This window comes from Miscanthus floridulus, chromosome 10 (assembly GCF_019320115.1).
Source record: "Miscanthus floridulus cultivar M001 chromosome 10, ASM1932011v1, whole genome shotgun sequence".
In the NCBI taxonomy this organism is placed as follows: Eukaryota; Viridiplantae; Streptophyta; class Magnoliopsida; order Poales; family Poaceae; genus Miscanthus; species Miscanthus floridulus.
The window spans coordinates 124,566,700-124,592,385 of record NC_089589.1 but is presented as its reverse complement, the minus strand read 5'-3'; the positions used below and the strand labels follow the sequence as shown (position 1 = coordinate 124,592,385).

The 25,686-nt window shown below is 40.1% G+C and overlaps 2 protein-coding genes across 17 annotated transcripts in view; one reads left to right on the top strand and one right to left on the bottom strand.

The window, feature by feature from the left end:
• LOC136487131 (uncharacterized) overlaps nt 1-25,686 on the bottom strand; it is a 162,101-nt gene that overhangs the window by 134,389 nt on the left and 2,026 nt on the right. For 3 of the 16 annotated variants that reach the window (XM_066484262.1, XM_066484257.1, XM_066484260.1), the window contains exon 6: nt 25,466-25,625. The exons of 9 other annotated variants lie outside the window; for them this stretch is intronic. In XM_066484262.1, coding sequence (XP_066340359.1) covers nt 25,587-25,625 — 39 coding nt within the window. In that variant the 3' untranslated portion in view covers nt 25,466-25,586. Of the gene's footprint in view, nt 1-25,465; nt 25,652-25,686 lie in introns of those variants that run through there. 4 more of the 16 variants (XR_010767149.1, XR_010767150.1, XM_066484263.1 and 1 more) reach the window with 4 other exon arrangements.
• On the top strand, nt 18,335-25,466 carry LOC136487130 (putative leucine-rich repeat receptor-like serine/threonine-protein kinase At2g19230). Its single transcript, XM_066484256.1, is given in 15 exon segments — nt 18,335-18,407; nt 18,666-19,242; nt 19,329-19,819; nt 20,543-20,681; nt 20,820-20,891; nt 21,938-22,009; nt 22,092-22,172; nt 23,002-23,171; nt 23,307-23,368; nt 23,370-23,510; nt 23,647-23,773; nt 24,541-24,615; nt 24,734-24,923; nt 25,023-25,161; nt 25,163-25,466. Coding segments are annotated over 15 exon segments (2,706 nt in total). The 3' UTR covers nt 25,460-25,466.

Here is a 25,686-nt window from a genome sequence, read left to right as displayed (position 1 = left end):
TATACACATAGAAATAATTAAGTACATATATATGTATACATATAGAATCTCTAGATAGAATTAATTACTAAATCTAATTAAACCTAACATATATACATAGATAGAATTACTAAATCAAAATTAAATCTAACACATATAGAGAGAGAGATAGAATAATAATTACTAAATATATCAAAAACTATCTAAATAAAGTACTAATTAAATTTTAATACATTTAAATCTAATTAACATATATCAAAAACTATCTAAAAAACTAAGAATAAACTACTAATTAAATTTTAATACATTTTAATCTAACATATATATCAAACACTACCTAAAAAACTATCTAAAAAAACTATCTAAAAAAGTATCTAAAAAAATATGGCCGAGCGCTAGCAACAGGCTATGGATCGATGGCCATGGCGGCCGGGCGTGCTGGCCGGCCACGGGGCCGAGCAGAGCCGTGCGAGGACGACGTACGGCAGAGACTCGACGGCCGCCGGGCAGGGCTCGACGACGAGGCCGGGCGGGGGTAGACGACGACGGCGGCGCGGGCACGGCAGAGACGACGAGATCGACGTTAGATCGAAAAGTAGAAGATGAACAAAGGAACCATTCGATATATATTGGTCAGGACCCTTTAGTCCCGGCTGGTAACACCAACCAGGACTAAAGATCCTTTAGTCCCGACTGGTAAGCCGAACCGGGACTAAAGGTCCAACCCTTTAGTCCTGGCTCGGCTTACCAGCCGGGACTAAAGGATATTTAGTCCCGGTTGGTGTTACCAGCCGGGACTAAAGGTATTGTTGGGCAGGCAATTCCGCCCACCATTTAGTCCCGATTCCTGGCCTGGGCCGGGACTGAAGGCCTGAAATTTTTGGAGCCCGCCAAAGTGTTGTTTTTTCATTAAGGATTGTAGATCTTGATGAGCAGCTCAAATGAGACACTAAATGACCTCAGATGAAAAATCTCTGAATACCAAGTTTGATCATCTCAGTAAGATCTACAATTGTTACATAGCTCATTTTCCTATTTGAGAAAGTTTTATCAAACACTAGTCACAAATTCTTGAATCTCATATAGACTTTCTAAAACTATGTCACACACTTGTGAAATTTGAACTACATTTTGTTCAAACTTTCTCAAATGAAAAATGGCTTATATAAGGATTGTAGATCTTGATGAGCTGAATAAACTTGGTATTCAAAACTTTTCAATTTGAGACAATCTAGGGTTCCGAAAACTAGTTTGTAGGCGTCGAAATTTAAAAATCACAAATTTGAACCGTCCAAACTATCTCAAATGGAAAGTTGACCAAAACAACAATTGTAGATCTTGATGATTTTAACAAACTTACTATTCAAAACCTTTCAATTTGAAGTCATTTAGAGTTCATAATACTAGAGTCAAAGTGTTGTTTTTTCATTTGACCAAATTTGACTTGGTCAAACTTGCTCAAATGAGACACTAAATGACCTCAGATGAAAAATCTCTGAATACCAAGTTTGATCATCTCAGCAAGATCTACAATTGTTACATAGCTCATTTTCCTATTTGAGAAAGTTTTATCAAACACTAGTCACAAATTCTTGAATCTCATATAGACTTTCTAAAACTATGTCACTACTTGTGAAATTTGAACTACATTTTGTTCAAACTTTCTCAGATGAAAAATGGCCTATATAAGGATTGTAGATCTTGATGAGCTGAATAAACTTGGTATTCAAAACTTTTCAATTTGAGACAATCTAGGGTTCCGAAAACTAGTTTGTAGGCGTCGAAATTTAAAAATCACAAATTTGAACCGTCCAAACTATCTCAAATGGAAAGTTGACCAAAACAACAATTGTAGATCTTGATGATTTTAACAAACTTAGCTATTCAAAACCTTTCAATTTGAAGGTCATTTAGAGTTCATAATACTAGAGTCAAAGTGTTGTTTTTTCATTTGACCTAATTTGACTTGGTCAAACTTGTTCAAATGAGACACTAAATGACCTCAAATGAAAAATCTCTGAATACCAAGTTTGATCATCTCAGCAAGATCTACAATTGTTACATAGCTTATTTTCCCATTTGAGAAAGTTTTATCAAACACTAGTCACAAATTCTTGAATCTCATATAGACTTTCTAAAACTATGTCACACACTTGTGAAATTTGAACTACATTTTGTTCAAACTTTCTCAAATGAAAAATGGCCTATATAAGGATTGTAGATCTTGATGAGCTGAACAAACTTGGTATTCAAAACTTTTCAATTGGAGACAATCTAGGGTTCCGAAAACTAGTTTGTAGGCGTTGAAATTTAAAAATCAGCAAATTTGAACTAGTCCAAACTATCTCAAATGGAAAGTTGACCAAAACAACAATTGTAGATCTTGATGATTTTAACAAACTTGGTATTCAAAACTTTTCAATTTGAGGTCATTTAGAGTTCATAATACTAGAGTCAAGTGTTGTTTTTTCATTTGCACCTAATTTGACTTGGTCAAACTTGCTCAAATGAGACACTAAATGACCTCATATGAAAAAATCTCTGAATACCAAGTTTGATCATCTCAGCAAGATCTACAATTGTTACATAGCTCATTTTCCCATTTGAGAAAGTTTTATCAAACACTAGTCACAAATTCTTGAATCTCATATAGACTTTCTAAAACTATGTCACACACTTGTGAAATTTGAACTACATTTTGTTCAAACTTTCTCAAATAAAAAATGTCCTATATAAGGATTGTAGATCTTGATGAGCTGAACAAACTTGGTATTCAAAACTTTTCAATTGGAGACAATCTAGGGTTCCGAAAACTAGTTTGTAGGCGTCGAAATTTAAAAATCATAAATTTGAACCAGTCCAAACTATCTCAAATGGAAAGTTGACCAAAACAACAATTGTAGATCTTGATGATTTTAACAAACTTGGTATTCAAAACTTTTCAATTTGAAGTCAGTTAGAGTTCATAATACTAGAGTCAAAGTGTTGTTTTTTCATTTGACCAAATTTGACTTGGTCAAACTTGCCCAAATGAGACACTAAATGACCTCAGATAAAAAATCTCTGAATGCCAAGTTTGATCATCTCAGCAAGATCTACAATTGTTACATAGCTCATTTTCCCATTTGAGAAAGTTTTATCAAACAATGGTCATAAATTCTTAAATCTCATATAGACTTTCTAAAACTATGTCACACACTTATGAAATTTGAACTACATTTTGTTCAAACTTTCTCAAATGAAAAAATGGCCTATATAATGATTGTAGATCTTGATGAGCTGAACAAACTTGGTATTCAAAACTTTTCAATTTGAGATAATCTATGGTTCCGAAAACTAGTTTGTAGGCGTCGAAATTTAAAAATCATAAATTTGAACCATCCAAACTATCTCAAATGGAAAGTTGACCAAAACAACAATTGTAGATCTTGATGATTTTAACAAACTTGGTATTCAAAACTTTTCAATTTGAAGTCATTTAGAGTTCATAATACTAGAGTCAAAGTGTTGTTTTTTCATTTGACCAAATTTGACTTGGTCAAACTTGCTCAAATGAGACACTAAATGACCTCAGATGAAAAATCTCTGAATACCAAGTTTGATCATCTCACCAAGATCTACAATTGTTACATAGATCATTTTCCCATTTGAGAAAGTTTTATCAAACACTAGTCATAAATTCTTGAATCTCATATTGACTTTCTAAAACTATGTCACAACAGTGCATCGTTGTATCATGCGGGCACAACAGTGAATTTTTTCTTGACGTATGACCCTTGGTTATGATCTTGTCGTAACCATGGAGTGTCTTCACCATTTAACATGATGCTTGGATCTTTCTTCACTATGAAGGGTGGAATTCGGACATTTCTTTCATAATCTTCTGACATATCTGACTTGTCTTCAATTCCCACTATATTTATTTTCCCAGAAAGAACTATGTGGCGCTTTGGCTCATTGATCATTGAGTTGATGTCTTCATTTTTTCCTCTCTTTGATTTTGTAGACATGTCTTTCACATAGAACATCTGACTCACATCGGCAGCAAGGACGAATGGTTCGTCTTTGTACCCAATACTTGGTGAGGTCCACTGTTGTCATTCCATACTCTTTGTCGACTGTTACCCCTCCTCCGGTCAGCTTCACCCATTGGCACCGGAACAAAGGGACTTTAAAATTAGGTGCGTAGTCTAGTTCCCATATATCTTCTATGCGGCCATAATATGTTTGTATATTCCCATTTGGATCTGTGCCATCTATGCGAACACCACTATTTTGATTGGTGCTCCTTTTATCTTGGGCAACTGTGTAAAATGTATTCCCATTTATCTCGTACCCTTGGTACGTGAGGATATGCCATGATGGTTGCCTAGCCAACAAATACAGTTGCTCATCAATATTGTCATCGCCTTGACATCTTTTCGCAACCAACCACTGAAACTTTTCATGTGCTGACGCCTAATCCAAGCTTCAATCTTCCCTGCAAACTTGGATCGTAAGAACTCCTTATGTATCTCGATGTACGGATGCACCAATGATGAGTTCTGAAGAACTGTGTAGTATGCTTTATTGAAATAATCGTCTTCCATGCCAATATATGTTTTCTTCCCTAAAGTTCCTTTACCACTGAGTCTCCCCTCGTGTCGCGATTCGGGAACACCAATCGGGGCAAGGTCAGAAATAAAGTCAACACAGAACTCAATGACCTCCTCTGTTCCATAGCCCTGGGTGATGCTTCCTTCAGGCTTAGAACGGACTTTCACATATTTCTTCAAGACTCCCATAAACCTCTCGAAGGGGAACATGTTATGTAAGAACACAGGTCCAAGAATACTAATCTCCTTCACCAAATGAACTAGGAGGTGTGTCATGATATTAAAGAAGGATGGAGGGAACACCAACTCAAAGCTGACAAGACATTGAACCACATCATTCTGTAGAGTAGCTAGTTCCACTGGATTGATTGCCCTCTGAGAAATTGCATTGAGGAATGCACATAGCTTCACGGTGGCTAGACGTACATGTGGAGGTAGAATTCCTCTTAAAGCAACTAGAAGCAATTGCGTCATAAGCACGTGGCAGTCGTGGGACTTTAAGTTTAGGAATTTCTTCTCTGGCACATTTATTATACCCTTTATATTGGAGGAGAATCCTGATGGAACCTTTATGCTGCTTAGACATTCGAACATGCTGTCCCTCTCTTCTTTGCTAAGCGTGTAGCTAACAGGACTTAAGTAATGACGTCCATCACTTGTCTTCTCTGGATGAAGGTTGTCTCGTTCTTTCATGCCCTGCAAGTCCTAGCGTGCTTCAAGTGAATCCTTTGGCTTCCCGTACACACCCATGAATCCTAACAGGTTCACACACAGATTCTTTGTTAGGTGCATCACGTCGATTACGTTGCAGACCTCTAGGACTTGCCAATAGGGTAGCTCCCAAAAGATGGACTTCTTCTTCCACATGGGTGTGTGTCCCTTAGCATCTTTGGGAATAGATTCGCTACCTTGTCCCTTTCCAAATACTACTTTCACATCCTTGACCATTGCGAGTACATCTTCTCCGGTTCGGTTATGAGGCTTCTTTCGGTGGTCTGGCTTACCTTTAAAATGCTTACCTTTCTTTCTTACTTGGTGATTCAAAGGAAGGAATCAACGATGGCCAAGGTACACGACCTTTTGACATCTTTTCAAATATATACTGTCAAGGTCATCAAAACAATGTGTGCATGCATTATATCCTTTGTTTGTCTAACCTGAAAGATTACTTAAAGCAGGCCAATCATTGATTGTTACGAACAACATTGCTCGTAGGTCAAAGTGTTCTTGTTTGTACTCATCCCAGACACATACACCTGGTTTGTTCCATAAAACTAGAAGTTCTTCAACTAATGGCTTCAGATAGACATCAATGCCATTGCCAGGTTGCCTCAGACCTTGGATGAGGATCGGCATCATAATGAACTTCCGCTTCATGCATAACCATTGAGGAAGGTTGTAGATACATAGAGTAACTGGCCAAGTGCTATGACTAGTGCTTTGCTCCCCAGAAGGATTCATACCATCTGTACTTAAGGCGAACCTTAAGTTTCTAGCCTCATTTGCAAACTCTGGAAATTCCCTGTCTATCGCTCTCCACTGGGACCCATCAGCTGGGTGTCTCAGCATATTGTCTACCTTACGGTCTTCTTTATGCCACCGCAACAACTTTGCATGGTCTTTATTTCTGAACAAACGTTTTAAGCGTGGTATTATAGGAGCATACCACATAACCTTAGTAGGGATTTTCTTTCTAGGACGTTGTTCACCCTCGACGTCACCAGGATCATCGCGCCTGATCTTATACCGCGCTGCTTTACATACCGGGCATTCATCCAAATTCTCGTATTCATTGCCATGGTAGAGGATGCAGTCATTAGGATATGCATGTATCTTCTGGATTTTTAATCCCAAAGGGTAGACAACCTTTTTTGCTTCGTACGTAGTGGTGGGCAATTCATTTGGCTTCGAAAGCATCTTCTTTATGAGGTTCAATAAATTCCCAAATGCCTTGTCGGATACACCATTCTTTGCCTTCCACTGTAGCAATTCCAGTGTTGTACCCAGCTTTTTTTGCCCCTCTTCGGCCGTTGGGTATAGCAACTTCCTATGATCCTCAAGCATGCGCTCGAACTTAACTTTCTCTTTTTCACTTTCACATTCTGGTTGTGCATCACGAATGGCATCACCAAGAGCATCACCAAGATCATCTTCTACCGCTATCTCTTCTTCATCTCTCCCTATTGTAGTATCATCAAAGGCACCATACTGAGCAATAATGTCATCAATGTCTAAATCTTCTCCTTCACCTTCTTCCATCATGACCCCGCTTTCTCCATGCTTAGTCCAACATATATAGTTTGACATGAAACCTGACTTAAGCAAATGTGAATGAAGACTCATTGAGCTTGAATATTCCTTTAAATTCTTACATATGGCACTGGACAGCACATGAAACCATCCCGCTTATTTGCCTCGGCCACACCTAAGAAATAGTGCACGCCCTCAATAAAGTCTTGGGAGCGGCGATCGGCATTGTACATCTAATGGCGTGACATAATCTGCATTACATGACAAATTATGAAAACCTTGAACATAATTAAGTATTTTATTACACAACATAGATGACACACACACGGTTGATTAATTAACTAAGCCTGGCTACAACGTAAGCAATCCCAACTATCACTAAACAAACTAAAACTACAATGTACTTCAGTAACATAATTATTTTGTGATCGTACGCAACTAAAACAGACAAATCATTCTTCTGTTGAATATCAATAAGCTTCTCCTGCGGGCTCACTGCCTCATCATCAGCAGCCGCTACCTTAAGCGCACCCGAATTATGCACGTATGTAGCATAATCTTCCTCCCAGTACCAACCATCGCATCCATTGCCCTCCCACTGAAATTAAATCCAAAAAATATTTAGTAAAAAATATTCAAGAAAAGCAGGTTAATTAGCCATAATAATCAAATGCGTAAGAAACTCACATCGCGATCCGGGCACTTGTAGAAAACACGACCCTTGTTGGGTCCCTGTCACTTGACTCGGTACTTCATCACAATCTTCTGCTTACACTTGCCACAGATAATGAGAGGGAGTTCTGGCCTCAGTCGTTTCGCAACCGAACGAGAGGCCGAGGATCCGGTACCAGTTGTCATCTACTTTCTATACTTATTTTTGCAAACTAGTGTAAATTTCACATTTTCTAAAATAATATATTTAAACAAAACTAAAATTATTTATTTATCTAACTAAACCATGAAATATGTACTATGTATAATAGTAAAATACCAAACTATCAAGTGATTTTACTATTGTAAATCATCATGTGATTTTGAGCTAAAAATGACATAGAAATCACATAGCTCAAAAACATGTTTCAATAAATAACCATCCGTACTAGTTGACCTTGCTTACGTGATCATCTCGGCAAGCATTTCTTCACCGGATGGCACCGTACTTGGCCAAGGAAGAGCTCCGATTCTACGAGGAAGGCAACACGGTCTTCCACGACCGTTGCCGCTCTCCATCGTAGAATCAAAGCTCCTCCTTGACGTCCGTTACCGCTCGGCAGAGAACATGCTCGGCGAAATGAACACGGTCCGCAAGTTCAACTAGTACGGATTTTCTATAATTTTCTAACTATTTTCTAAGTTTTTCATTTCATGGAAAATTTAATTCTAAAAAATAAAGGCATGATTTCTAAATAGTTCATTTCATGGAAAAAATAATTCTAAGTGACCTGCTCGATATCAGCGAGCTCGCGGGCGTTTAGGTTGCCGAGGATAGTAACATTTCTAGATGACATTTGTAGGTCTGAAGTTATCAAATATCTATCAAATTATTGCTCAAAAACATGTTTCAATAAATAACCATCCATACTAGTTGACCTTGCTTACGTGATCATCTCGGCGAGCATTTCTCCACCGGACGGCACCGTACTTGGCCAAGGAAGAGCTCCGATTTTATGAGAAAGGGAACACGGTCTTCCACGACCGTTGCCGCTCTCCCTCGTAGAATCAAAGCTCCTCCTTGACGTCCGTTACCGCTCGGTAGAGAACATGCTTGCCGAGCTGAACACGGTCCGCAAGTTCAACTAGTACGGATTTTCTAACATTTTCTAACTATTTTCTAAGTTAGAATAAATAATTCTAAGATCACGTAAGCCGCCGGGGATGAGGATGGCGCGTGCTCCAGTGAGGACGAGCGAGGCGTGATTTTGATGAACTAATTTAACTTTTGTGTATCCAAACATATATGCAAATCATCATGTGATTTTGAGCTAAAAATGACATAAAATCAAAATAAAGTCCAACATATAAAGTTACATATGCATCTACATCGCAAAATGAGATAAGCTATTGATAAAACATAAGAGGATTAAGTTTGTTACCTCCAAAATCGAAGAGCAACACCAATGGAGGAGGAGAGAGCAAGAACAACAATAAGCTGAAGAACAGAGGCAGTGAGTTTGAATGGAATGGCTCGGGCTCGGGGAGGAAGAAATAAGCCGGTGTATAGGCTGGCATAATTAGTCCCGGTTAGGTGGCCAAATCGGGACTAAAGATTAATATTTATTCCTGGAGTATCACCCAAACCGGGACTAAAAGCTTTAGTCCCGGCTGGTATTACCAACCGGGACTAAAGGTTTACCTTTAGTCCCAGTTTGTAATACCAGCCGGGACTAAAGATCCCTGCCCCGCAGACGACCATTGGGCAGGGACCTTTAGTCCCTGGTTGGTATGACGAACCGGGACTAAAGGGTCCTTTAGTCCTGGGGGCAAAAAATGCCGAGGCTAATGCTAAATTGGGACATCGTTCTAAAGTCTGTTCTCTAGTAGTGTAGCCATTGGCACTAATAGCTTTAGCTTGTAAAGCATAAGAAAATCTTTGTGTTGCTCTTTTGAGTTTTGGGCCATGAACCAGCTTCCCGGTCTCTAGGTCCAGTCTTCCCCCATGAGCAAAAAACTAATTCTTCGCGCGTTTGGATCAATTGAGTGATTCTGGTGTGATACCCTTGGCAAGAATGTCCACTTCCATTTTTTCCCATTTGGGAATGGCAGTCGCGTAGCCACCTGTTCCCATGAAATGGTGGTATACCTTCTGTCGGGCATTCTCTTGGTTCCTTCTCACCCGTTCCTCACCCTCTTCTGATGTCTTGTACTGTACAAAATCATTCTAGTAGGGCCTCAACTTTGTGAGCGGGCCACTAGTATTGAAATTGGGCGTTAGGTTCTTCTTGACGTATTTCGTGTATAGGGATTTCTTCCAAGTCTGAAATTGTGTGGCCATCTTCTTCATAGCCCACTTTCGAACTAGTTCCTTCAATTCATCATCGTTGATAGCATCATAATCATCCGCTTGCAATGTGAAATGTTGAAGGATATCATCCCAAATTAAATTCTTATCAAGATCAGAGACAAAACTAACATGTGGCTCGTTGATCTTTTGCTTCTATTCACGGGCACTGATCGAAAGTCAGTCCCTTACAAGGCACCCACAGTGTTGCACGAATTTTCTTGTATGTGGACCAAGTGGTTCACCTGTCTCGATATTGAATTCCGATATTATGTAGCGCCCCTCCAATGGCTTTTTCGGGCCTCGAATATTTTTGCTTTTCGCCGTTGTGGTCGTCGATCCAGAGGGCTACGTATAAAAAAGAATAAATAAATATCATGTGTACACATAATAGATGATAGATATTCAAATATATATATATATATAATATTCAAATATATATATAAATATATATACCTCGCCAGTATTTTCTTGCACAATATTTTCTTGGTTATCTTCAAGAGCCAGTTATTGACTCCCGTCATCTACATCCTTGCTGGTCACCATCGGCAAATTAAGTGCCGGTGTTGATAATATCCATCATTTCTTCATCCATGTTGTCTCTCGGGGTAGCCATCTAGCTTTTACACCACTAAATATATCTATAAAAAATAAAAACTATATATATAAAATTGACTCCTGCAGGACGTGCCACCTCGAGGATAGTAACATTTGTATACGACAATTTTCTAACTATTTTCTAAGTTTTTCATTTCATGGAAAAATTAATTCTAAAAAATAAAAGGCATGATTTCTAAGTATTTTATTTCATGGAAAAATTAATTCTAAGTGACCTGCTCGACATCGGCGAGCTCGCGGGCGTTTCATCGAAAAAATTAATTCTAAGTGACCTGCTCGACAAAATTGAGAAAAAACACACGCTCTCATGACCTCTCACATCTTCTAGGATCACGTAAGCTTCCGTACTAGTTGACCTTGCTTACGTGATCATCTCGGCGGGCATTTCTCCACCGGACGACACTGTACATGGCCACGGAAGAGCTCCGATTCTACGAGGAAGGGAACACGGTCTTCCACGACCGTTGCCGCTCTCCCTCGTAGAATTAAAGCTCCTCCTTGACGTCCGTTACCGTTCGGCAGAGAACATGCTAGCCGAGATGAACACGGTCCGCAAGTTCAACTAGTACGGATTTTCTACAATTTTCTAACTAGTCCGCACCAAGGAGGCGGAGGTATGCCCGCCCGAGTACGGGAACTACGTGCCCTGCTACTACAACATCACGGACGCCGTCGAACGTCTCAGATCTGGGGGCCGACGTCATCATAAGCTAGCACGCAAAAAGGAGGAAACTGACGAGACACCGGGCCTCGCCCGTGCTCCACTAAGCTCGATGGCTCAGCTCAAAATCGCATTACAAGATTGCCGGCACGAGGGCTCGGCACACGCATCCATCCGATTACAAAAGGTTGGAGCAATTAATCCATCAAAAACGGATTATATATGGTGGCGGCGGATGGCTCACATCCAAGGTGTCAAACGCGAGGTCCAGCTCCTACAGCCAAAAAACATGTTAGAGACTTAGACTTTACTAAAAAACAGTAATAATCTGTTTCATTATAGGACTGGGAAGGCTATCACTATTCCTACAATCAGAAAGAATATTTTGCCTCTTAAGAGCAGAAAGTATGGTTAGGTGAAATCAAATATTGCCATGCAAAAGTAGCAGACTAGCTAAATTGTTACCCTCAACCTCAAGTGGCATGGGTGCTTGACCGGTAATAACAGTGGTACACGTCTTTGCTATTTAATTTGATCATCGACACGCACATGCAAATACATATTACATAGGGCCAGACACAAGCACAAATATCAGTATGAATTCATAGCCTCAGTCGCCCACATTCTATAGCACCAAGGAGCCTAACATATAAACAGAAGTATGCACCAATTGCAAAGGCTACTAGCTAGCACCAAATCGAAGCGATACATTCATTGAGCAACGGCACTGAATGAGTTGGCCATACAACAGCAAGAGAGTGCAGAGGAAGAGGGAGACCGGGCCAAACCTGGAGAAGACGTACGTGCCATAATAGAGATGTTGTGGCCTGCTGTGGATCTTGGAGAAGACTTCATCTCACGGATCTAACACAAGAACGAGGGCTTCAAAGTTCAAACATAGCACAGAGAGGAGGATGAAGAAGGGGATGAATTGGAGGAGATAGACACCTCGAAGAACCTTGAACCGCTTGGGGGCGAGGTGGGCCGGGAACGAGGACGACGCGAGGTGTGCGCTGGCCGGCCGGAGAAGAAGTGCGTGTGCGCGTGGGGCTGGTGACAGCATGTGCGTGTGATGAGGCGAGGCTAGGGTGGTCGCTTGGGGGCGGCGACACTGCTGGATCAGATCGATCTGGTGGAGAAGATGAGGCGACGGAGAAGAAGGCTTGGCGGCTACTGGATCCGGTTGGAGAAGAAGGCGGCAGAGACAGAGAAGAAGAGAACTAAGGGAGAAGGGCGTGGTTTATAAAGGGGGACCTGTAGTCCCGGGTGATGGTTAGAACCGGGACTAAAGGTTCTTTAGTCCCGGGTGATGGTTAGAACTAGGACTAAAGGTCTGACCTTTACTCCCGGGTGTAGCCACGGCCTGGGAGTAAAGGGGATTTTGGCGGGCCACGAAAACGCAACCCATCTTTAGTAGTCCCGAGTGATGGTTAGAACCGGGACTAAAGGTTCTTTAGTCCCGGGTGATGGTTAGAACCGGGGCTAAAGGTCTGACCTTTAGTCCCGGGTGGTTGGTCCACCCGGGAGTAAAGGTGGGCTGCAGTTTGGCTTCCCGCCAGTTTGTAGAAGTTTTTCCTTTTTTATATATTTCTTTTATATAAATATGCAGAGAGTTGTTAATTGCCTAGTAAATAAAATATTAGCAAAAAAATTACAAAAAGAATTCTGGGACCTGGTTTTGCATTATTGTACATAAGAAAAATCTGTAACCTAAACTCTTTTGTTTTACCGTATAAATATTTAACATAGTGTAAATAATAATCATAATTTTCACTATGCAAAAATGTACTACTTAATTAAAATCATTAAAACTATTGTTTTTCGACAGGAAATTAGTTTTCACATCTTATTGACGTTGATCATTTATTTTTTCATCACATATTCTCCACATGAAATCCACCGTCAAACAAAAAATTCATTTAAATCGTAGAAAATATGAATACACGACAGAAATATGAATACACTATATATATCAAGCGGGCACAATAGTGAACTTCTGCTTAATGTATATCTCTTGGTTATGATCACGCCATAACCATGGAGTGTCCTTATCATTTAGTTGGATGCTTGGGTCTTTGTTCACTGTGAAGGGTGAAATTCAGTCATTCTTTTCATAATCTTCTGATATGTCTGACTTGTCTTCAATTCCGACGATGTTTCTTTTCCCTGAAAGAACTATATGGCGCTTTGGCTTATTGATTGGGTCGTTGTTGTTTTTCCCTCTCTTCGGTTTTGTAGACATGTCCTTGACATAGAACACCCGATTCACATCCTTGGCAAGGACGAACGGTTCGTCTTTGTACCCAATATTATTGTGGTCCACGGTTGTCATTCTATACTGGTTGTCGACTGCTACCCCGCCTCTAGTCGCCTTTACCCATTGGCACTTGAACAAAGATACCTTAAAAGTAGGTGCATAGTTTAGTTCCCATATCTCCTCTATGCGGCCATAATATGTTTGCTTATTTCCATTAGGGTCGGTGGCATCTATGCGGACACCACTGTTTTGGTTGGTGCTCCTTTTATCTTGGGCTACTGTGTAAAATGTATTCCCATTTATCTCGTACCCTTTGTATGTGAGGATATGCCACGATGGCTGCCTAGCCAACAAATACAGTTGCTCATCAATACTCTCATCACCCTGACTTTCTTTTCGCAACCAGTTGCTGAAAGTTTCCATGTGCTGACGCGTAATCCAAGCTTCAGACTTCCCTGGAAACTCGGATTAGAGCAATTCTTTATGTGTCTCGATATACGGATCCACCAAGGAGGAGTTTTGCAGAACTATGTAGTGTGCTTTATTAAAATAATTGTCCTGCGTGCCAATATATGTTTTCTTCCCTAGTATCCCCTTTCCACTTAGTCTCCCCTCGTGTCGCGATTCAGGAACACCAATCGGGTCAAGGTTAGGAATAAAGTCAACCCAAAACTCAATGACCTCCTCTGTTCCATAGCCCTTGGCGATGCTTCCTTCTAGCCGAGCATGGTTGTGAACATATTTCTTTAGGACTCCCATGGACCTCTCAAAGGGGAACATGTTGTGCAGGAACACAGGACCAAGAATGCTAATCTCCTTGACCAGGTGAACTAGGAGGTGTGTCATGATATTAAAGAAGGAAGGAGGGAACACCAACTCAAAGCTGACAAGACATTGAACCACATCATTCTGTAGTTTAGCTAGATCCATTGGATCGATTGCCTTCTGAGAAATTGCATTGAGGAATGCACATAGCTTCATGGTGGCAAGACGTACATTTGGAGGTAGAATTCCTCTTAATGCAACTAGAAGCAATTGCGTCATGAGCACGTGGCAGTCATGGGACTTTAAGTTTAGGAATTTCTTCTCTGGCACATTTATTATACTCTTTATATTCGAGGAGAATCCAGATGGTACCTTGATGCTTGCTAGGCATTCAAACATGCTTTCCTTCTCTTCTTTGCTAAGAGTGTAGCTAGCAGGACTTAGGTAATGGCGTCCATCATCTGTCTTCTCTGGATGTAGGTTGTCTCGTTCTTTCAAACATCGCAGGTCTTGTCATGCTTCAAGTGTGTCCTTAGGCTTCCCATACACACCCATGAAGCCTAGCAGGTTCACACAAAGATTCTTTGTCAGGTGCATCACGTCGATCGCGCTATAGACCTCTAGGACTTGCCAATAGGGTAGCTTCCCAAAATATGGACTTCTTCTTCCACATGGGTGCATGACCGTCGACGTCGTTCGGAACAGGTTCACTGCCATGTGCCTTTCCAAATACTACTTTCACATCCTTGACCATATTGAGTACATCCTCACCAGTTTGGTTGCCTGGCTTGGTCTGGTGGTCTGCCTTACCTTTAAAATGCTTGCCTTTCTTTCTTAGGGGGTGATTCGCAGGAAGAAATCAACAATGGCCAAGGTACTCGACCTTTCGATATTTTTTCAAGAATATAACTTTAATGTCATAGAAACAGTGTGTGCATGCATTATATCCCTTGTTTGATTGTCCTGAAAGATTACTTAGAGCAGGCCAATCATTGATTGTTACGAACAACAATGCTCGCAGGTCAAAGTGCTCCTGTTTGTGCTCATCCCACACACGTATACCTGGTCTGATCCACAAAAGTAGAAGTTCTTCAACTAGTGGCCTCAGGTACACATCGATGTCGTTGCCAGGTTGCCTTGGGCCTTGGATGAGCACTGGCATCATAATAAACTTACACTTTATGCATAACCAGGGAGGAAGGTTGTAGATACATAGAGTAACAGGCCAAGTGCTATGACTACTGCTCTGCTCCCCGAAAGGATTCATACCATCCGTACTTAAAGCAAACCTTAAGTTTCTTGAATCATTTGCAAACTCCGGGAATTCTCTATCGATTGCTCTCCACTGGGACCAATCAGCAGGGTGTCTCAACATATTGTCTACCTTACGGTTTTCTTTGTGCCATCGCAATAACTTTGCATGGTCTTTGTTTCTGAATAGACGTTTCAAGCATGGTATTATAGGAGCATACCACATAATCTTGGCAGGGATTTTCTTCATGGGACGTTCGTCCTCAACATCACCAGGGTCATCTCGCCTGATCTTATACCGCGATGCATGACATACCGGGCATGCATCTAACTTCTCATACTCCTCGCCACGGTAGAGGATGTAGTCATTAGGACATGCATGTATCTTCTGGATTTCTAATCCCAAAGGGCAGACTACCTGTTTTGTTTCGTACGTAGTGACGGGCAATTCGTTATCCTTCGGAAGCATCTTCTTTTGGATTTTCAGTAACTCCCCAAATCCCTTGTCAGATACACCATTCTTTGCCTTCCATTGCAGCAATCCAGTGTGGTACCCAACTTTTTCTGTCCCGCATCACAAGTTGGGTATAGCAATTTCTTGTGATCCTTTAGCATGCGCTTGAACTTGATCTTCTCCTTTTCACTTTCTCATTCTCTTTGTGCGTCACGAATGGCCTGACCAAGATCATCAGCGGGCTCATCTTTTGCCGCTACCTCTTCTTCAGCTTTCCCCATTGCAGTATCATTGAAGGCACCATATTCAGCAATAATGTCATCATCGTCCCATTGTTCTTCTTCACCTTCTTCCATTACAACCCCGGTTTCTCCGTGCTTCGTCCAACAAATATAGTTTGGCATAAAACCCGACTTCAACAAGTGTGAATGAAGACTCCTTGAGCTAGCATATTCCTTCAAATTCTTACATATGGCACATAGGCAGCACATGAAACCATCGCGTTTGTTTGCCTCGGCCACACGTAAGAAAGAATGCACGCCCTCAATGAACTCTTGGGAGCGGCGATCAGCATTGTACATCCAATGTCGGCTCATCTGCATTACATGACATACATACCATATTAAAACCTAGAATATAATTAGTTAATTATACGACATGCATGCCACCACACAAGGTATTAATTTATGAAAGTCTCGCTACAATGTAGACAATCCCAACTATCACTAAAAAACGAAAGCTAAAATGCACTTCAGCGGCATAAGGATTTCGTGACCAATCCCAACTAAAACAGACAGATCATGCGTTTGTTCAACATCTATGGGCTTCTTCCGTAGGATCACTGCCTCATCAGCCGCCGTAGCCGCCTGTGCAAGAGAGTTTTGCACGTGTTCAACATACTCTTCCTCCCAGTACCAGCCTGAACATCCAGTGCCATCCCACTGAAATTAAAACAAAAAATTAGAACTTTAATCACAATCATCATGAAAATAAGTATAAATTAACCATAATCATCAAATGTGACAAAATAACTCACATTGCGATCCGGACACTTGTAGAAGATACGGCCCTTGTTGGGACACTCCTTCCTCACCCGGTACTCCATCACAATCTTCTCCTCACACTTGCCGCATGCAATGAGAGGGAGGTCCGGCCTCAGTCGCTTTGGAACCCGATGAGAGGCCGAGGACCCGGAAGCAGTTGACATCTACTCTCTATACTCATTTTTAATATAATATAAATTTCTCATTTTATAAACAAATAAAATTAAAAAAACTCTAAAATTCTCTATATCTCTAAACCATGAAGTGTGCTATGCATGCTAGAAATGAAAGTTGAATACTAGTTTTAAATAATTACTTTAACCTTCCTTCATCCAAATACGCAAACTTTAAAGTGATTTTGAGCTTAAATGGCTTACAAATAAAAAAAATCCACCATAAAAACCCAGATATATCTAGTCCACAAAATGAGATATGCTACTGATGAAACATGAGAGTATAAAGTTGGTAACCTTTAGAACCGAAGAATCGATGGAGGAATCGAAGAAATGTTGTGATTACCGGCGATGACGAAGAAGAGAGGCCGACGATGAAGCAAGAACACTAAGCTCGAAGTGGCTCGGGCTCGGGGAGGAAGAAGGGCTATATAGGAGGGGACCTTTAGTCCCGGTTGGAGACAGAAACCGGGACTAAAGGTCCCTTTCTAGTCCCGGACAGAGCCTCCAGCCGGGAGTAGACTTTTACTCCCGGTTGGAGGGACCAACTGGGAGTAAAAGTTAACCTTTAGTCCCGGTTGGTAGCTCCAAGCCGGGACTAAAGGTCTCTTGTAGCAAAAGCCTGCCGCAGTAGCCGTTGGGCAGGATCCTTTAGTCCCGGTTGGAGCTACAAACCGGGACTAAAGGTTTCTCTAGTCCCGGGCGTGAAAAATACCGGGACTAAAGCTAAATTTTGAGCTGGATCAAAGGTCGTTTCTCTACTAGTGTACGGTGACGGTTGATGTAAAATTCTTCAGAGCCTTTTTACACCCTATTTTTCTTGTGAAATGGTTGAAAATCAGGACTTTGATCGTAGCCAGTCATCCTAGTGATGAATGATATATATATATGACAGCAGATGGGGATCGCAACACATATTAAACTGAAACAACCACCCGTTTGGCATTATATTGCTTTGATTCGATCTCACCGCATTATAGGTGGAGCCTGGTCAATTAGCCAAATGTGAGCACAAACATTGTTCTAGTTGCATCTCATAGCTTCGTTTCATTGGTGCCGAATCGAGGATGGTGCAGAGACGAGGTCATAGCCTAGGTTTGCACGTCGCATTGTAACCGCTAGATTTGGATTCACTTGGTTCATGGCGTCAAGAACAATGGCATGAGTTGCTACAAATGGCATGCCCCTGCTGGTGCTGGGTGTGGGTTCTTGCGCTCTCACTTCAGTTTCTGCTGGGCGACACAGGAAGAAATGTTGTCAAGAGATCGTCTTGGTTGTGTATGGACGGCCATGATTGTCTTGCTATTCTCTTTGTCGAGTTTGAGCTTCATTGCCGTTAATCATGCCCAGCTTGATAATCACGGTAAGCAGTGTGAAGCTCTGTCCTCTGGTGTTAATTTCCATTGTTATATAATCTTGAAAAAGGTTCTCTCTTTTTACCATGTACACTTATATCTAGTATATCAAGAAATGGAAAAATGAAGAATTTATAATGTCAAATCAGAGCATATGGATCGATTTATTAATTTCTGTTACAGGCTTATTACACACTTAAGACAGCTACATTGTGACGCTTACATTCTTACTAAGAAAACATGTCTCTCTCTTGGTTTTTTGGTAGGCTTTATAAGCATTGACTGTGGATATACTGAAAGTCCGAAGTACACAGACAGGGCAGGCATAACATATGTGGCTGATTTGGGTTTCGCAGACGCAGGGTTGATCCACCCTGTGTACCCGGAGAACATGCAGCCTGATCTTGCTGATAGGTACAAGAACATACGCTACTTCCCCAACGGGACACGCAATTGCTACACGATAAGGTCCCTAACACCTGGTGCCAAGTACCTAGTGAGGGCTGTCTTTGGCTATGGGAACTATGATACACTAAACAAGCTCCCTATATTTGATCTCTATCTTGGGGTCAACTACTGGACCACAGTGAGGATCGTCAATTCAAGTACAGCATACATATCTGAGACGATCTCTGTGTCCCCTGCTAACTACTTGCAAGTCTGTTTGGTCAACAAAGGGTCTGGAACTCCTTTCATTGCCGGGCTTGACTTGAGGTTTCTGCAGCCAAATCTTTATCCCAATTCCACTGAGACGCAATCTCTAGTTTTGCTCAGTTTTTTCCGTACCACCGTTAGTTTTGGGTTTAATCGCTACCACTTTGGAACTGACGATCGTCACATTAGGTAAGCTTATACAACTTCTCTTTAACCTATGTTATAGACAAAGCTTTTAACAGAGTTCAATATAATGTTTGTTTTTGGTTTGTAAGATTCCCAGATGACAGCTATGACAGGATATGGCAGAGGTATGAAGAAGTTCCTACCTGGACAATAGTGCCTGATGCTATCAGTGGGAACGTCACGAACGCCCCAAATGGCACCTATGATGCACCATCTGCAGTAATGCGTAGTGTATCCACTTTGGTGAATTCATCAACAATGGATCTATATTGGAATTTGGATGGATCTATGAGTGTTGATTTCAATGATAAGTACTTCGTTGTGCTCTATTTTGCTGAGGTGGAGACTTTACAGCAGAACGAGTTTCGGCAGTTCGATGTGCTACTGGATAATACCACATTAGCTAATGGTTTCAGGCCAGAGCAAATGACGACTACAGTTCTTACAGGCACTGTGCAAGGATCAGGAAGTCATAGCATATCCCTTGTGCCAGCTTTAAACTCCAAGCCACCATTGATTAGCGGGATGGAGATATTCTTGGTTCGACCCCTGAATGAATCTGCCACTGACTCTGGAGATGGTATATCCTTATCTACTAGAACTGATATATTTTTCTCCCTTGGGTATCCACATCATAATTAGTTATTAAGACGCAAACAAACTTGCTAATAATACAGGTATAATGAGAAGTTTGTTTGTCATTGCTACCCAAAGAACTTATACACTTGGAGTAAATACTTGTAAACATTACACTTTGCGCTTAACTCCTAAATACTTTAGCTCTCACCCTGCTATGGAGAAGTATAAGCCACTGTAGGTAGCTTCTTAGTCCCATAAGCCACTTTGTCTGATTGAAAATCACGTTTACACGTATAATTTTGATGGTAACAATCTATTAGCCATTGGCCGCCAAGATTGACTCTATTTTTTCAAATAGATTACTAAGATTGGTTATAGGAGCTAGATATTTTGGTATAATGATCACAAAAGGACTATAAAAATGATAACAAACAATTGTTTTTTTTGGTATGCATTGAAGTGAAAGTACTGTTGCTGTAATTTCTATGTAAACATTATGTTTACCATTTTCTAGCCAGTGCATGAACTAAAATGAGTCAATCAAGGGATATTAGTAAGTCCAATAAACCAGTATCTTATGAATATTACCATCTAGTATTTTGGATAACTGTGCATCTAAACTGGTTTCAGCATGCATGCATTTTCTTGTTCAATTATAAGCGCTTGACTAAACTTTTGATGTTCTTGATGACCTTTTTCAATGTTTTTATTCTCTCTTAATTAGCAACTGCAATGATGACCATCCAGACAAAGTTTTCCGTTAAGAGAAACTGGGCAGGAGATCCCTGTTCCCCCATAGCTTTTGCGTGGGTTGGCTTGAACTGTAGCTACACTCCCAGTGCTCCATCGAGAATAACTGCCTTGTAAGTTCTAAACAAACAATTTCACTTGATTCATATGCTTTAAAGTATCATGCAGAGTTATTACATGGAAACTTAATAGAGGAAAAGAAAAAAAATGGGGACTTCAAATTTTTGTGATTGGTTTAACATTCCCTGCAGATATATGTCATCTAGCGGATTAGTCGGTGAAATTGATCCATCCTTCGGTCAACTAACATTGCTCCAGCACTTGTATGTCCTTTACAGTTTCAAAATTTGTCCCTAGAACAGCGATTTATTGAATTGTATATTTAGTCATTGAAAATTAGCTCTTGTTGACAGTGGATTTCAACACATATATATTTAATATTAAAAGATAATGAATAGATTGCTTTTTCTTCATTGAGGAGCACATGTGTTTTTAGATCATTCAATTGTATCAGGTCTTATATTATCTTTTGTATGTTTATTTAAACTCCCATATTGAACCTGCTCAATTTTGCTATTATATTTGATACTAAAAGATAATTTAAACAGCAACTTTCACTCTTTTCTCCCAAAGAAAATATTCAATTACTTTTACAGAAATGAGAAGCCATTTTCCTATGTTTATTTTTAAACTCTTAAACTGAACTAAGTTTTTTTATTTTTTCTACTATATTTAACATAAAAATACTTTGTATTGCAACTATGAAGCTTTTTAAGGCCAACTTAAACTCTTAAATGCATGAGGGTGCAAAAAGATAGTTGATTTCATTTTTTTGATGTATGAGTAGTGAGAAAATAGGTATAAGTGGATTTTTGGATTAACCTTTATGTAATGGAAGTGGCTAGAAATTCTTAAATAATGGTTATGTTGGTAACGGAGAAACATGTATAAGGGTTTCTAGGCTAATACACTGGTAGTTGTTGATAATTCATCATGTAAGGGGTTACTTCTCTTTCATCATATTAACATGATAATTTCTAGATCTTGCGAATTAACATGTAGGCTTCATTTATTATACAAATAACCAGGATAATAAATTACTGTTAAAGCCTAGGGAACTGGAAGATCACAGGGAAAAACACAGCCTCAGTATGCCCTACTTTTGCCATGTTTCATGAGATGATCATGTCATCTATCTATTTTGCACATGTTGGATATACCATAGGTGTAAGCTTCTACTTGTCCAAATTGGTGGCAATGATATTCAAGTATTCCCATGTCCAAAAGTTTAAGCTACTGAAAATACCTTTTGTACTTATACTTCAGCACTTGTTTTTTAGTGTTTCATTTTGCTTTTTGTGATTTCCAGGGATCTGTCTCACAACAATCTGACTGGAGCGATACCTGATTTTCTAGGTCAACTGCCATCACTTTCATTTCTGTAAGCTTTCCTGCTGATCGACCTGTATACTATAATACTGCTCAAACTCCTCTTTTTATGTTTACTTTCTCGTGTTTTGTAGGGATTTGTCCAGCAACAACCTCCGTGGATCAATACCTAATAATCTGCTACAAAGATCTCAGATAGGAGTGCTGACACTAAGGTTCACACGGTTGCACCTGCTTGCCATTTATCTTTTGTATTGTATCACTTTATGTAATCTGTTAATAGCACTTAATATATCACTAGCTTACAAAAAAGAATGTGCATGGTTTCCAAATCCCATTATATGTATATCATTTGATTCATATGTTTCTTAAACTATATATACCATTATTAGCCTAGCCCCTGATGCAGTCTAATATATATATATATATATATATATATAACTACTGTTTTGCAGCTGGCCATAGAATAATTTATTTTGTGGCCACTTTTGAGTTACGATAGTTACTATGCTAATTTACGAGACTACAGTAACTCCTTACTAAGTGATTTACTATAATATTATAGTAAATATCACGGTGAGTTGTAGTACTGCCAGGGATAATGTTTATTTATACGACATGTATGATGGAAAATAAGAGAGTGAGAGGGCTGTTTTACTGAAAAGAGGCCACTTAGTAGTTTAATCTCTCCATTTACTGCTTAAGTCTGCCGGAACTGTAGTTTAGCCTTCCCCTCAATATAATTGCATACTTGATTCTATATATATATATATATATATATATATATATATGGAACTATGGATGATGAGGGGTCTCGTGTTCATAAATTTCAATATTGATCAGTAGCTAATACATGTATATTACATATTCTAATAATAGCCAGGCTAATTATCATATAGTATTTGTTTCAAAAAAAATCATATAGTGAAGTCAGGACTCTATAACACAGGATCTTTGCAGCAATTGGTGAACACGTTTTTATCACTTCATTCTAGTCTAGCTATTTATATACAATCTTTCACAAATTAATATTGTGTTTGCTAGGGTCGACAACAATCCAAACCTATGTACAAATCATACTTGTGACCCCATTCGAAACCCGAGGAAGCGCAAGGCAATACTTATAGCTGAGATTATGGCTCCAGTTGCTGGAGCTATTATCATTGTTGCTGTAGTTCTACTCATCATTTGGCATAAAACAAAGAAAAGACAAGGTAAATAAGATAGCTATGCTTAATTATGGTAGTTTTTAACTGCGCCAGGATTTTTTTATCATTGTATGATTACCCTTTGATATCGACTTACATATAATAGCTAAAACATATGAAAAACTATTATTATGTGGTCAGGTGGGGCTCGTGCTTCTAATCCATTCGAGAGCCGAAGATTCAAGTACAAGGAACTCAGGAGTCATCACAGATGACTTTAAAAACATAATTGGAAAGGGTGGGTTTGGCTTTGTCTACAGTGGCAAGCTGGAGGATGGAACTCCTGTTGCTGTCAAGATGAGGTCTCAAACATCGTCACAAGGGAATACAGAGTTTTTGGCTGAGGTGCACATGCATTGAACTGCTGATTCTGTAGATTACTAATTGTGTGGTGTATCATTACTAATGTTGTGCACACCAATTAGCAGGATATATATGTTGGTCGTCATATAATTTCTGAGAAATATTATATATATTGCAGGCCCGGCACTTAGCCAAGGCTCATCACAAAAATCTGGTGACCTTAATTGGCTATTGCAAGGATCGGAAACATTTAGGTCTTGTTTATGAATACATGGGTGGTGGAAACCAAGAGAACTGGCTGAAAGGTTTGTAATTTTGCACTATATCTACATTAGTACAAAACTAAATCCACGCCCAATGAATTTTTTTTTGCACACAATACCTATGAGTACAAAACTAAATCAACCTCCAATGATTGTTAGTAATTCACCAAAATAACTAGAGAGCTTGCGAAGGTTGAAGATTTAAACATCAATTTTTTACCAGTCACAACATGCCATTTTATGTGTTGAACTTATTAGGTAAGTTGGGTTGGGTACATATGTACTAGTGTATTGGGTGAGAAGGGGGTTTAGTCATAGTTTTGGGCTTGGGCTTGAAAGAACTAGTTTGGTGCAGGTTGCGGAATATGGGGAGAGTTCGATCACATTAGCAAGCCTAATAAATGCCACGGACCATCAGCCTGTTCGTTTGACTGTGGCTTGTTTTAAACGATCGTAAATTTCCAACCGGAACAGCATTTTTCTCTCACACAACCAGGCAGCAGTACTTCTTCACGAACCAGCAACGATACGAACCAACCAACCGAACAGGGTGCATGGTCTAAAGGAATAAGAGAGTGTTGGGAGTGTAAGCTAGAACATAAATGCGATGAGAGAATGTTACGGACGAAATAGGCTGACTCTTCCATGAACAACATGATACAACTAACCCTCAATTTATTATAATGAAAATATACATTTTGAACTTGCACTGGAGTAGGCTAGCAGCAAATCATTTTACTAGATTCCCCTGTTTTGTTTGCAGGCAAGGAATGTTGTATGCTAACTAGATTCCCCTGTTCTGTTTGTAGGCAAGGAAGGTTGTCATGCTGAATTCAACCTAACTTGGCTACAACGCCTTAAGATTGCGTTGGACTCTGCCTATGGTATACAAAAGTTTTTTTTTTCATGGGCAGCGGCCCATCTGTGTTCAGGATATTAATTCCGCACTACAGATCTAACTTTGTATGGTTTTCATCCATGTTTAATGATCCATGCTTGTAGGACTGGAATACTTGCACAAGTCATGCAGCCCTCCTTTAATACACAGAGACGTGAAGACCCAAAACATCCTTCTAACTTCAAACCTGGAGGCAAAGATAGCTGATTTTGGGTTGACAAGGGCTTTCAGTAGTGAATCAAAGACACACACTACCACCCGTCCAGCGGGTACTCTTGGATACTTAGACCCTGAGTATGCATTCTTTTGAGCCTAGTATTTTACCATTCCAAGGGAAGTCGTTGTGCACGTCAATATTTTGAAGATTCTAATGTAACTGTTTACCATGTGTAGATACTATAACACCTCTTATTTGAGCGAGAAGAGCGATGTTTTCAGCTTTGGCGTTGTTCTCTTGGTGCTCATCACTGGCCGTCCAGCTATCATCACTGTGAACAACACTGAAAGAACCAACCTTGCGCATTGGGTGCAGGGGGAGACTCTCTGAAGGAGATATCGAGAATGTTACTGACCCAAGGATAAAAGGAAATTGTGATGTCAACTCCCTATGGACGGTTGCGGAATTGGCTCTTCGTTGCACAGAGAAGGCAGGAAAGGACCGCCCCACAATGTCTGAGGTTGCGGAGGGATTAAGGGAGAGCCTGCAACTGGAGACCTTGTCACACTCCAAGAGGAGTGGTTCAATTGGGACCAATGGTTCAGCGCTCACTGAAACTGAATCCGTTGGTGCGCTGGAGTCAGAACAGATTGAAGAAACTCTACCCCGGTGACATTGCAGCTGAATCACCCACATCTTTATGTACTGATGTTTATGTACTATATGCAATCTTTTTCTGCTCACGGAAATACATAACTGTGACTTTGTATAATATTTGAGAACTATGCAAGTACTCCTGGTCAACAATGAGGGGGCTCTCTGTTCCTTGAACCCACAACCTGTAACATGACTGCGCTTGTCATGACTGCAATCCCAAATACAAGAAATACTCTTATATAA